We start from the raw sequence: 11,878 nt of genomic DNA, 5'->3' as shown, positions 1-11,878 counted from the left end.
AATGAATTGGGGGGTTAAAAGAAACTGTATATGAGAGGCCGTTTGGCAAGACTTTTTGAAGTAGATTCTTCGCAAAAATTGCGCCTCGTCAACCAAAATGCATATAGATTTTGATGAAAAGAAAACAAAAATCACTGTCATTTACACTCGGAACTTAAAAAACCCACTCCTCAATTCCCCTTTTCAATCTCCACCAAATCACTCTAGAAATAATTACCATTGCTCCCCCACCTTGTTCTCACCAAAATCAAGTGCAATCACTCCACCTAAGAATTAAGGAGCAGAACTCTGCCAAACAGACCAAGCTATTTCGGCTCTAGCTTTGGCTCCTTAGCTACTGTAGCACAGAGCGACAGCTAAAAAGAGTCTGGCCAAACATGCCCTAAGAGTCCACCGCCTAGACTCCAAGATTATTGTTGTAGTATGATTTTCCTCAAACTCTAGGTCAAATACTTTTGAAACCGTTCATATTACCTCCCTGCATTGGTTTGGACTTTGAATGGTTTTAAAGGTGCTATTTATCTTTTTGTTTAAAAGTTCTATAGTTACTTTATAAGATTTTTAAGCCATAAAAGATATCTCGAAGCTTTAAAAAATCCCAAAAAAATTGAAGATGGTTTGAAATCTACCAAATATAAATAAAATATTTAGAGCTCATGAAAATATCTCTAGATCCTTTAAAAATAGATTTAGCTCTAGAAAAATGAAAAATATCACAAAAAAATTAGAAAATTCCTAAAACATTCTTATCCATGTACTCCCTCTGTCCAAGAAAAAATACAATTCTAGTCATGTTTTAGTATCTTAAGTTTGACCAATTATAGATAAAAAAATATTAATATTTATCATATCAATTAAATACCATTGTATTAATTATAAAATGCATTTTCATTGTAAATTGATTTGAAGGCCTAAGTTTAAATACTATTCGCTAGAAATTTGACTCAAACATGAACCACTTTAACTAGCACATAGCTCATAGTTACATTCTTTTTTGGAATAGAGAGAGTATAAACGAGTTCTTGACATCCATGTGCCCCAGTTCGTGAGATTTGCCAGCTGTTCCATCAACCGAGGCCCATGATAGATACGACAACTACTATCAGTCATTGCAGATAATCTAATATTGATTTGTAAAATTCGAGATATATCAAGTATATGATCTCATCATTAAATGGGTTAACAACAAGACTTAATAGAACAAAATGAATAGCATAGCATGGTGGTCGATTCTTCAATTGTCACAGGTTCAGCTCCTTCACCGGTCCGGTTGCCAAAATACAAAGCGTTTGCCACTGAATAACAGCTCAAAAAACATCTTATTGTCTATCAATTTACCGTTTCTCTGATGGTGCAGGATAAAAGTTAGAGAAGCTTTCACTGATGAAACACAAGAAAGCTTCAGAATACAAACAACACATCCCTTACAGTGAGAGACAACTTATTTGTGTGCTCGTAATGCTCCGAAGCAAACCTAGCAGGCATCGAGATCCCTGCATGGAGGAGGTTTCGGCTCTCCGTGCAAGGTGGTGTTCCCCCCAGCAGGGCCAGAGTTTTTTCGCTCCGGGTGCTGTGTGCCTCGCTGCAAAATTAATTTGATAACCAAAACAGTACATTGACCAGTGAGCAAAAGAATTGTGGCTTAACATAAAAAATCAAACCAACTAAAAGCACAGTAGAAATATTCAGTTAAGTTAGCTGGTACTTACAGGAGGTGTTTCGCCTCTTCTCAGCATCTCAACAATCTCAACAACTCGTTTCGGAGTGAGGTCCTCCTGCAAAAGAAGGGAGGCACAGAAAAAGAAGCTCAGAGTTATGGCACCAGTTTTTTTTTTGTCAAGTCATCTTTACTTCTCTACTATGAAGGGCGGGCCTGGTGCAAGCGGTAGAGCCTTACCGCCTGTGACCGGAAGGTCCTGGGTTCGAGTCGCGGTCTCCTCGCATTGCACAGGCGAGCGTAAGGCTTGCCACTAACACCCTTCCCCAGACCCAACACAGAGCGGGAGCTCTCTGCACTGGGTACGCCCCTTTATCTTTACTTCACTACTATATGAAGAAGGAAGTGTTTGTCCCATCTGCCAAACGATTTTCGTACGACTCCGCGATAGTTTTCGTCGTTCTCCACCAACCTCCGCGATCTTTTTTTTTCCCGCACATGCCGCAGCCCACGATCTGCCCCCAACGCCCATGCTCCTATTTCGCTCAGAAAAGAAAAGAATCGCTTAGAGAAGAAAAGAAACGAAAACTGACGCAATTCTCCCACACCAATCCTCTTGATTTCTCCATTGTCCTCGGCGAGGAACTGCATCACCGTCCCCGATCACTAGTGCCGTGCACCACACCCTCCCAAATCCTTCCTCAACGCGGCCACAAGGCCCGCCCTCCTCGCACCCAATCCTACGGCGAGGTCTCGCGAACCTGCCGCCCTCGCAGCCTAGCAGCCAGCAGGAGAAGGCGCACCTCCGGTGTGCACGGTTTGCTGCTCGAGCGGCAGCGTGAGTTGCCGGGTCCCTACGTGCTGCCGCCCACGTTGTTCCTCGCTGTCGCCTGAAAGGGTGACCGGGACACGACGCTCTCCGTCCTTCCTCCATGGACTGCTGGTGAACCTGGGTGGCTATGAAGATGCAACGCAAATGGGTTGCGGTCTGCAGATGCGCGGCGGCCGGTTTGTGGACATGCAGCGGACCAGTTGCAAACAACAACAAGAGATGACACCGTCCTTGCTCGATGGCCCGCGGATCAGCGACGGAGAAGCTACACAAGAGGGGCACGACCGCCGTGCTGCCGGTGATGTTCCGTGACTCCATTCTCCAGGCAGGTGGTGGCACTCGGCTATTGGGCCTTGGCCTCGCCTATTTCTCTTAGAAAAGTTACACGTGACGACCAGGCGTCCAAGGGCAAGATGCAGACTCGATTTCAGCGGGACCAGCACCATCGAAGCCAACTCATGTAAGCATTGATATTGGTTGTATTTCAGATCGTTGCCACCACTTTATTATGCATGGTAAATTATTGAAACAAACAGGAATCTTCTTCACTAAAAGTAAAAATGATTCCATCTGCTCATAATATTGATAGGGTATAATGATTAACAGAGTTCTCAAAAAGGTAATCTCGCAGTACAAATAGTTAGATGTACTAAGCAGGTGCAAATAAAAGCAGTACATATTATGGTGATATCTAAAGTCTAATCTCACAGAGGCACGTTAATTCTTGGAACTCTGGTAGAATGAGTAAAAAGCTTCATTTGAAAAACTGAAGTATTATTTTTCAGTTCATTGATGCCCATCCAGTTGAAAAACTGAGGTATTATCTTCAGGCGCCTGTAGTATAGGGGAATAGGGGAGGTGTAAAGGAAAACCAAAACTTAATCTTCCTTGGTTCTGTTTTGCAACTGGATGGACATCAATGAACTGAAAAATAACGCTGTCAAAGCATTCGGGGTCGGGCTGGTTGTGCTATGTGGGCATAGAAAGAGGCTTAGGGGAGGCAGGCTGTTCAGGCATAGGAGACGGGCGTGGGGGAGGAGTGGCATGGCCACTGCCAGCCAGGGCAAAACTAGGTTAGCGTGGCAGGGGGAGTGGGCCAAACACAGCGACCGAAAGGCCACCGAGGACGGAGGTCGACCACAATACGCGGAGACACATGAACTGTTTGAGACTGGTGTTGAAGAACAACTTAAGGTAGAAGATCAACAGGAACCATCTGATCTAAATCTAACGGGTCTAATGCGTCGCTTGAAAAAAAAATGAAAAATTAGGACTACACTATAGCGATTCCCTTGCTAAGATCGAACTCAAAACATCATATTTATGTTACTGTCACAAGACAATGCACTATGGTCTTTGTGGGATGGCTACCAAATGTCTCATAAAATTTTTAGTTGCCCCGTTGCAACGCACGGGCAATCACCTAGTAGTAATAAACATTCTTTGTCATGTCATGTATGTTTTTATGCCTTAAGTACTTCTGTTGCATGGAATAGGGTTTAAGAGCATATAACAGACTAATAGGGAAACAAATAATGACAGCAGGAAAGCGCCAATTCATGCAAGTAAACTTACATAGTAGTTGTATGTGTAACCCTCTGAGCCTTTCGAGTAGTCAGCCACAGCAATCATAGGAGCATTCACACAGCAACCCTGCAAATGCAGGAGACATGTGATTAGAAAAGGTGCATTCTAGCTCCCCGAAATAAAACAAATAAAATAAAAGTGATTTCTACATAAGAACTAATAGAAATAGCTGATGTGTTAAAAACCATTAATTGATGACACATTATAGACTACTGCTGCTAAACATTTAAAACACAACTAAAAAGAGCAATTTGAACTCTGAAGGCATCCGCAGTAGCATCTCATAAATATGTAGATCAAATTACCATGCACTCCATTTCTCCAACAGAAAATAAGCCATCACTGGTCACCTCTGCAAGGCAACAAAAATGTCAATGATATTGCAGAGAAAGCACGAGAAGCTCAGGCTCAGAAGACAATGTTGGTGGTAACTAACCAGAAAATAGCACCCTTAACAGGATAAAGTATCATGAATAGTAATACAAACCATTTCGTTTAACTCCAAGGTGCTCCAACAATGTATCTTCAATTTCACGTGAACCACGAATCATACAAGGTGTAGTTCCACACACCAGAAGATGGTATTTACCAACCTAATAAATGATATTAAAATGAAAAGGTCAAAAGCATAACAGAGATGCTAGTGGGGGCAACGATGACAACGAAATAGGCAGTAATGCATCAAGATACCTTAGTCCGGTTAAACATTGTGTAAAAGGTAGCAACTTCATATACCCTGATTGGTGCAACTTCGACGATTTTAGCAATCTGAAATAACAGAGACAGCATTGTCAGAAGTACAGAAAAACATAGCAAATCAAGTTTTCCAAACATGATGACAACAGTTCGTAAACAGATAATAACACAATCCATCATAACATACATCTGATAAGTGTATAACATAACCACTTTTAATACTTCAACTATTCATATGCTATGAACAGAATTATATATGAATATTTCTGAATTGCTGTAGCTTCAGCTGCACAAAAGATATATTTATACAGGAGATGTCAACTTCCATTGAGGCAAATATGCTTGTTTTTATTGGTCATTAACCTCCACTTTCCAACACTGCACTCAAAACTAAGGCATCTACCAGCACTTGCAAATTCAGCCACAAAACAATCTATTTCAGGTCCTGGAAGGTTTCAACAGTTGGCTCATGGAAATCATGTTTTTTATGTGCTGGAGTATTTGGCCATTGAGACAATTACATCTTCAGAGGAATACAACCAAATATTATTCAATGCAAAGCAGAACTACTTCGCACACAGAGGAATAGCTACAGAGCTTTCAGTAAAGGGAAACCCCTCCTGTTGCCTCAAAAAAATAGGCATATTGTTTCCTGGTAGCATTTTTTTTCTGCACAAGCAAGGCCAGGATAATATCATATTTATCAAATGGTGTTACATACAAATGTTGTGTACTCTACTACTCTACAAGATGTGACTTGGTTCTCCCTTGTCTTCAGTAGACATTAGATTTGAACACTAATGAAACTCAGCTAACATCACTCGTAGAAGAAAGCAAATACACATTGTAAGTGTTGAACCATCAATAACAGGCTAACAGCACATAGACTAAGTTTGCAGTAGTTGATTTTATTTTTGTACAAGACCTAAGGTAACTCTTGGTAAGAGATTTGTCAAAGATAAAGATAATTGACACAGCACAAGTCATTGAATAAACCTATCTCCTAATATGTGCATGTTATTTCCCTGTGAACCTAGACAAAGTTCAATAGGCAAAAATGCAAAATTCCTGAAGAATTGGATAGGGTGAAGATTATCCTGGGAAGGATAAATGACAGCAGCTGTGACATGAAGCAATCAAGGAGTTTCTGCTACTGCTATATATTACAACTGAAATATAACTCTGTAAGCACTGCGGTGAATGAATGCATAACTACAGGTCCGTAAACAAGTTCGTCAAGTTTTTTTTCTTTTCAAATGGGTCATAACAAAACATATTGAAATGTAGAAAACAGATAGTTGCCTAGTTTTTACATAGTAGAACTTACAGCATCCATGGCTGCAACTGGCACCCATCCACCATGCTGCTGCTGTGCAAGATCAAGCAGCGGAATAATACCAGATTGCTTGTAGTTGCTTGGATAGTGAGAGAGTATCTCATTGACCTGAACACACATTGAAACATATATATTAAAGTGCACTGCTAACAAGGTCCATACTATAGATATTAGCTGCATTCACCAAGCATGTTATTAGGTCAACAAGGTCCAGCATTAAGCCCATCACCATATTACATGAGCTCATTGGTGAAGTGTCACATTACAAGGATATCTCCCTCTCATAAACAAACAATCAGCTCAAACTGAAAACTTCAACATCCAAGTGAGCCGGCCAATCCACTAACATCACCATCCCACTGGAAACACTAATACACTATCCTCACTTCCTCACTACCATATCTGAGACACTGAGGATCCAAGCACAGGTATGAACAACATCTGACATGATCAATCCAAACCTAGCCAATTTACCCTATTGAGTAGAGGTGTAGGCGAATCACAAACAAAGGCAAGGGCAGTCAGTAACTCGGTACCTTCTTCATATTCGCCTCCGAGAACTCCCATTTCATGTCCGGCTTGTTCTCCGGCGAATCAAGGTGCTGCAACAACAATAGAAAAACGTCAACTCAGCTGAGCTATCAACCACCAACCAGATCAGGCAAACGCGGGGGGAACGGATCCGAGGAGTGCTCACGTAGTTAAGAGCCGTGGAGAAGGGCCTGGTGCTGGAGACGGAGCCCCTAGAGGCGGCGGCGGAGTAGCCTGCAGCGGCGATCTGGAAGGAAAATTTTCCGCGGAGGAGATCAGACGATTAGTTTGGGGAAATGGTGGGGGTAGGGGTTGGGCAGAGAAGAGGACTAACCGGAGACGAAGCTAGCCGGCGGCCGGCTGCTTCCGACGCAGATGCGGAGGCGAGGCCGAGGAGGCGGCGGGCCGCGAGGCGCGCGGCCGGTGGCAGCATGGTGGCGTGGCCGGCGGGGGAGGCGACGGAGCGGGTGGTGGTGGATGTATCGGCTTGTGGCCGCCTTGCGATGCCTGCGAGATAGGAGAAGAAGCGACCCGTCTTCCACTCTCGTTGCATCGCTAAGACGCGAGCCCTACAGGCCCAATGGGCCAGATCTAGTTGTCTGCCCCTATTTTTAAATTGGGCTTAAAGTCTGGTCCGTGGCAGACCGGTAACGTAACCAAGAGCCCTCAGGTTCTAACACCCGAACTTTCAGTGATTTCGGTTGAGTTTTGGGGTGTTTACGCAATCTCTTTCTGATTTTTAGCGGTGAAAATCATCTGCCCTTTTCCCTAACAGTATCTTATGAGATTTTTTTTCGAGCAAAGAGGGAAGATTTATTAGCTAGCCATCGCAAATTACAATCGGCATGATGGAAGGACAGAGCACACGCAGGCACTTATCCTTGCCAAGCCCCAGAATGTTTACGACGTCTCGCTAAAGAAGCTAAGGCATTTGCCCCTTGATTGTACTCTCTCTTTACTTGAAACACTTCCAATCACCTGTCAGACGCGCCACGCCTCTCGCCCCCTCAATAATTTGGCCAAACACTGACCTGTCCTCAAAATGATTTTTCAACGAAGACATAACTCTCGCGCAATCCGATTCAACGATTACCTGGCGGAGCCCCCACTGATTTGCCAGCGAATGCATGCTATTTCATTATCAGCGAATGCATGCTATTTCATTATCGTCACTCTATTGATCCTTTTTTATTAGTGATGGTAGGATCGGATCGGATTCGAATCAGAACGAAGAATTATCCACACCATTTTCAACCTTAAATTTTACGGAGTAATATTCTCATCCTCGCCCCTTCGGCCTCAATTCTCAAAAATCCAGTCAAGCGACTGTTATTTACCTTTTCAGACAATGAATAATGGCCATTGGATCTTCATCCAACCATTTCCAGCTCAGGTATTGTTTTTCTTCCACGTTGGACCTTGTTTGGATGCACATGTATCGATCTCCATCCATGTGTATTTCGGGTGCGTTAGTATGGATTGAGGTTGATACATGGACATCCAAACAAACTGTTTCTTCTTCAACACCCACAAAACTCCCGATGCCCGCTCCCCCCGCCTACCACTGGCCACCTTCCATCCTCGACGGTGTCCCCATCGCCGAGCCTGCTTCCGTTGTCCCCCCGCCACTCTAACCTGGCGCTGTCGGTCCAAATTTAGGCTTCCCCGCCCCTCCGTGGCCCAGCAGCTATCCTCATGTGCCCATGGCTAGCGGCGTCCTCATTGCTTCGCCCCCGCGTCCGCCTCCTCTACCTGGCCCGCCTACCTCCCCATGGCCAAGCCCTTTTCTATTCTAAGTCTGCCAAGTACAAGCAGCTCAAACCCAAATGCTTCATCGGCGAGGAGAACGGTGCCTGAAATTGTTCTCGATTTCAGGGACCTGTAGTATAGGAGATGTGGGAAAGGAAAGCTTTCGTCCAATTAATTTGAGTTCATTTCCAACTAGTGCCTACAGTAGTATTTCTTGAAAACATTGCGACAGTTGGTCTCTGTTCAAAAGCCCAGTTATCCTATGATCAACATCATGGGTTTCAACCTTTCAGGTGCTCAATCAGTGGCGGATCTAGGATGAGATTAAGGAGGGGGCTAAGTAATGGACATGTTGATTGATAATGAAGATTTAATGATGATTTACGCTTGATGCTACAGTAATTTAACAAGGAATTAAGGCTCGGGGGGGGGGGGGGGGGGGGCTCCCCCCCCCCCCCCCCCCCCCCTAGATCCGCCAATGCCTCAACTATCTAGGTGTGTTCCATAGCCTCAAATGAAGCTAGGCGCCAGATTAAACTCTGTTTCAAGTAAAACATTGGAAACATTAACACTGTCTCATTGCCAGATACTAGTACAAAGCAGTAGCACTGCTCACATGAAGCAGATTCTAGAATATCCTTGTGCCACTCCCATTCCATTCCCATACTCGGCAACTAATCTCCAAGTCAGATAAAGGCCACGCATGACACTGCCACATCGCTATCAAACTCCATACAATACTTCATGTGTGCAGCTTCAACGTGCCTTCATCTATGCATCCGTTTTAAATTATAAGACGTTTTGACTTTTTTAATACATAATTTTTGTTATATATCTAGGTATATAACAAAATTGATATTAAAAAAAAGTCAAAACAACTTATTAATTTGGAACGGGGGAGCAATTATAAACCAACAACTACTACTAAGTACTCGTCATTACCATATCTCAGATGCAACAACCGAATTACGGTCGCATACAACCATGGCTTGCTTCGTCTGCACCCACGCATGCACAGATCGAACTCGCAAGGACTACATACACGGAGTCAGGCTGAACAAAAATACAGTAGCTACTAGAGGAATCGACGAATCAGGTAGATGAGCGAGTTTTTCAGAGCGAGAGGCCGGAGTCGTCGTCCTCGTCGAGCGTGGAGGTGTAGACGGTGTAGAGGGACCAGATGAGGCCGAAGACGCCCAGCAGGATCCACCCCAGCAGGTTGTTGCTGAGCCCCAGGCTGAGCCCGGTGCCCTCCGTCGACATCCGCTCGTCCACCAGCGCCAGCGCGGGCGACGACGTCGTCATCGCGCTGGCCACGGCCAGAAGCGACGACGCGGCGCCCGCCGGAGACGCTGGCGGCGCCTTGGCGCTAACGCTGGTGCCGTCCCGCTGACTCGGCCGCCTCGAGTCGGCGGCGCCGCACCGCACCTTCTCGGCTCTCGCCCTCAGCTGCGGCAGCCCTACACACAGACACACACAGCAACCTCCTCATGTCAAGAGATACTCTGTGCTTACACGCCGCGGCATGCAGGTGTGACTGACGGCGCCGCTAGCTCTTGCACCAGATCCCCAGACCAGACGACGACGAGCTTACGTACCTTGAGCCTGAGACGGCCTGGCGACGACGGCCGCCCCGACGATGGTGGCGACGCTGATGGTTGCCATTGCTCCCTCTCGCTGGGCTAACTAACTGTCGCGTGCTTGCCGTGTCTAGATTCTAGAACTACTCTAGATGCAATACAAGTGTTGGTGTTCTCCAGTAGGCGTTCAGCCAAATTGCTGCCACTCAACTCAAGTGTGGCTGGCTGGCTGCCAACGGCCTGGTTATCCATGTGTACATGCCATATCGTTCTGGAGCCAATGAGTGGTCGCCACGTAGATCCACCGATTCCCACAGGAAAAGAAGCAACCGTGGACGCGGAAAAAAATTCGTGGGGCCATCGGACCAGCACCCGCGTGGCTCTGGCTCCTGGGAGAACTCGGCTCGTTTGATTGGCCATTGCCTCTATCCGCTGGACCGCTGCCCACCCGGCTGCCTCCACTAGGCTCGTGCTTAGACCATCTCCAACAGCGTAGGTAAACGGTGACCTAAACGCAAAATACCTGGTGCACAGTATTTTGGGTCCCAAAATCACGGTTCAACGGAGAACGCAAACACGGCAGCTATTTTGTGTAGCAACCGACTCGGAAGGCAAAAAAGTGTCGTCGAGAACGACGACGCAAAACACTGCAGAGAGAGAGGAGCGACCGACGCCGGGGCCCGGCACAGGGGCGGGGCCGATGGAGGTCGGTGGAGGCACGGCTACCGTCGTGGTATCCGGATCTGCCCGGCCGCCATCGAAGGGAGCAGGGGTAGGCGGCATCGGGCAGGGGAGGGAGGATCCCGCCGGCGAGGTCCGCCTACGGTGGAGCAGCGCCGCCGGCAAGGGCCGCTCGCAGCCCGCGGAGAAGAGCGCCGCCGACGCGGTGAGGCAGGGGCCGGAGCTCGCCCGCATGGTGGCGCCGGATCCAGAGCTCGCGCTGTGGAGCGAGCCCCGCGGACGGGGGCGCTCGGCCACGCGGCACCACGGACGAGGGCGCTTGGCCAGGCGGGCCTGCGGACGGAGTTGCCAGCGACCTCGGGAGGCCAAATCCGGTAGGGAAAGGGGCTGCCTCTGGGTGGGATGGAGGGGCGCCGCCGGTGGAGCGAGAGGAGGAAGGGAAGAGGCCGCGGGGCTCGCGAGAGGAGGAAGGGAGGAGGACGCTCTGTTGCGGCTGCTATTGGAGGAGAGATGATATGGGTCATGTACCTTTTTACTGTGCGCAACGCAAACCGAAAAATACCTCCTGTGTTTGGATTGGATCTGTTGGAGTCAGTCTTAGAGCAGATATCTATAATAATACACCTCAGCTAGTCAGTTTGTCTTATAGCTAAGTCAGCTCAGCAAAATCCTACGTGGAGGATAGAGGCCTTATTTAGTTGGGTGAAATTTGGGAATTTGATTACTGTAGCATTTCGTTTTTATTTGGAAATTAATGTTCAATCATGGACTAATTAGGCTCAAAACGTTCGTCTCGCGATTTCCAACCAAACTGTGCAATTAGTTTTTTTCGTCTACATTTAATGCTCCATGCGCGTATCGCAAAATTCGATGTGATCGTTACTGTAGCACTTTTTAGAAAAGAAACTTTTTAGAACTAAACAAGACCTGAGAAAAGAAAAGAGAGAACGAGCTTGTCGCGAGTTCCCGCGCCAAGCGCTTACGCAGTACCCAAGGTTTGTGGGGTCCGCCACCACCAACCTTGCGTGACCTGTCCATCCCCATCGCAGTGAAGCGCCCGTGCTAGCAAGCACCTCACCGTCGGCTTCACAACCCCACCTAGCGGGGCCGCAATCGCGCGTAGGTCTCCTTGCCGCATCCGTCGTCCTCCGCGCCGGTGTTGCGCGCAGGTCGTCCGTGGCGCCGTCGTGCGTAGGTCGTCTACGCCGTGTTTGCTGTCATCCTCGCGA

At 46.9% G+C, this 11,878-nt stretch overlaps 2 protein-coding genes across 2 annotated transcripts; both read right to left on the bottom strand.

Moving 5' to 3' along the window:
* Positions 1–1,230: 1,230 nt before the first annotated feature.
* Positions 1,231–7,207, bottom strand: LOC136517711 (NADH dehydrogenase [ubiquinone] flavoprotein 2, mitochondrial-like). The gene is made up of 10 exons (XM_066511355.1): positions 6,974–7,207; positions 6,806–6,886; positions 6,645–6,710; positions 6,100–6,216; positions 4,767–4,844; positions 4,564–4,669; positions 4,382–4,428; positions 4,065–4,142; positions 1,710–1,775; positions 1,231–1,582 (listed from the first exon to the last, which is right to left on the bottom strand). Exons 1-10 carry the CDS (start codon positions 7,190–7,192, stop codon positions 1,475–1,477), a joined length of 966 nt encoding a protein of 321 aa, XP_066367452.1. The 5' UTR covers positions 7,193–7,207; the 3' UTR covers positions 1,231–1,474.
* A 2,085-nt stretch (positions 7,208–9,292) lies between these two features.
* LOC136517378 (photosystem II reaction center W protein, chloroplastic-like) lies at positions 9,293–10,182 on the bottom strand. The gene is made up of 2 exons (XM_066510931.1): positions 9,987–10,182; positions 9,293–9,848 (listed from the first exon to the last, which is right to left on the bottom strand). The coding sequence occupies exons 1-2, from the start codon at positions 10,051–10,053 to the stop codon at positions 9,502–9,504; spliced, it is 414 nt and encodes a 137-aa protein (XP_066367028.1). The 5' UTR covers positions 10,054–10,182; the 3' UTR covers positions 9,293–9,501.
* Between the last annotated feature and the right edge of the window lie 1,696 nt (positions 10,183–11,878).

The sequence above is a fragment of the Miscanthus floridulus genome, chromosome 17 (assembly GCF_019320115.1).
Source record: "Miscanthus floridulus cultivar M001 chromosome 17, ASM1932011v1, whole genome shotgun sequence".
NCBI classification, from domain to species: Eukaryota; Viridiplantae; Streptophyta; class Magnoliopsida; order Poales; family Poaceae; genus Miscanthus; species Miscanthus floridulus.
The sequence above is the reverse complement of the archived record's forward strand: the minus strand, read 5'-3'. Positions and strand labels throughout refer to the sequence as shown.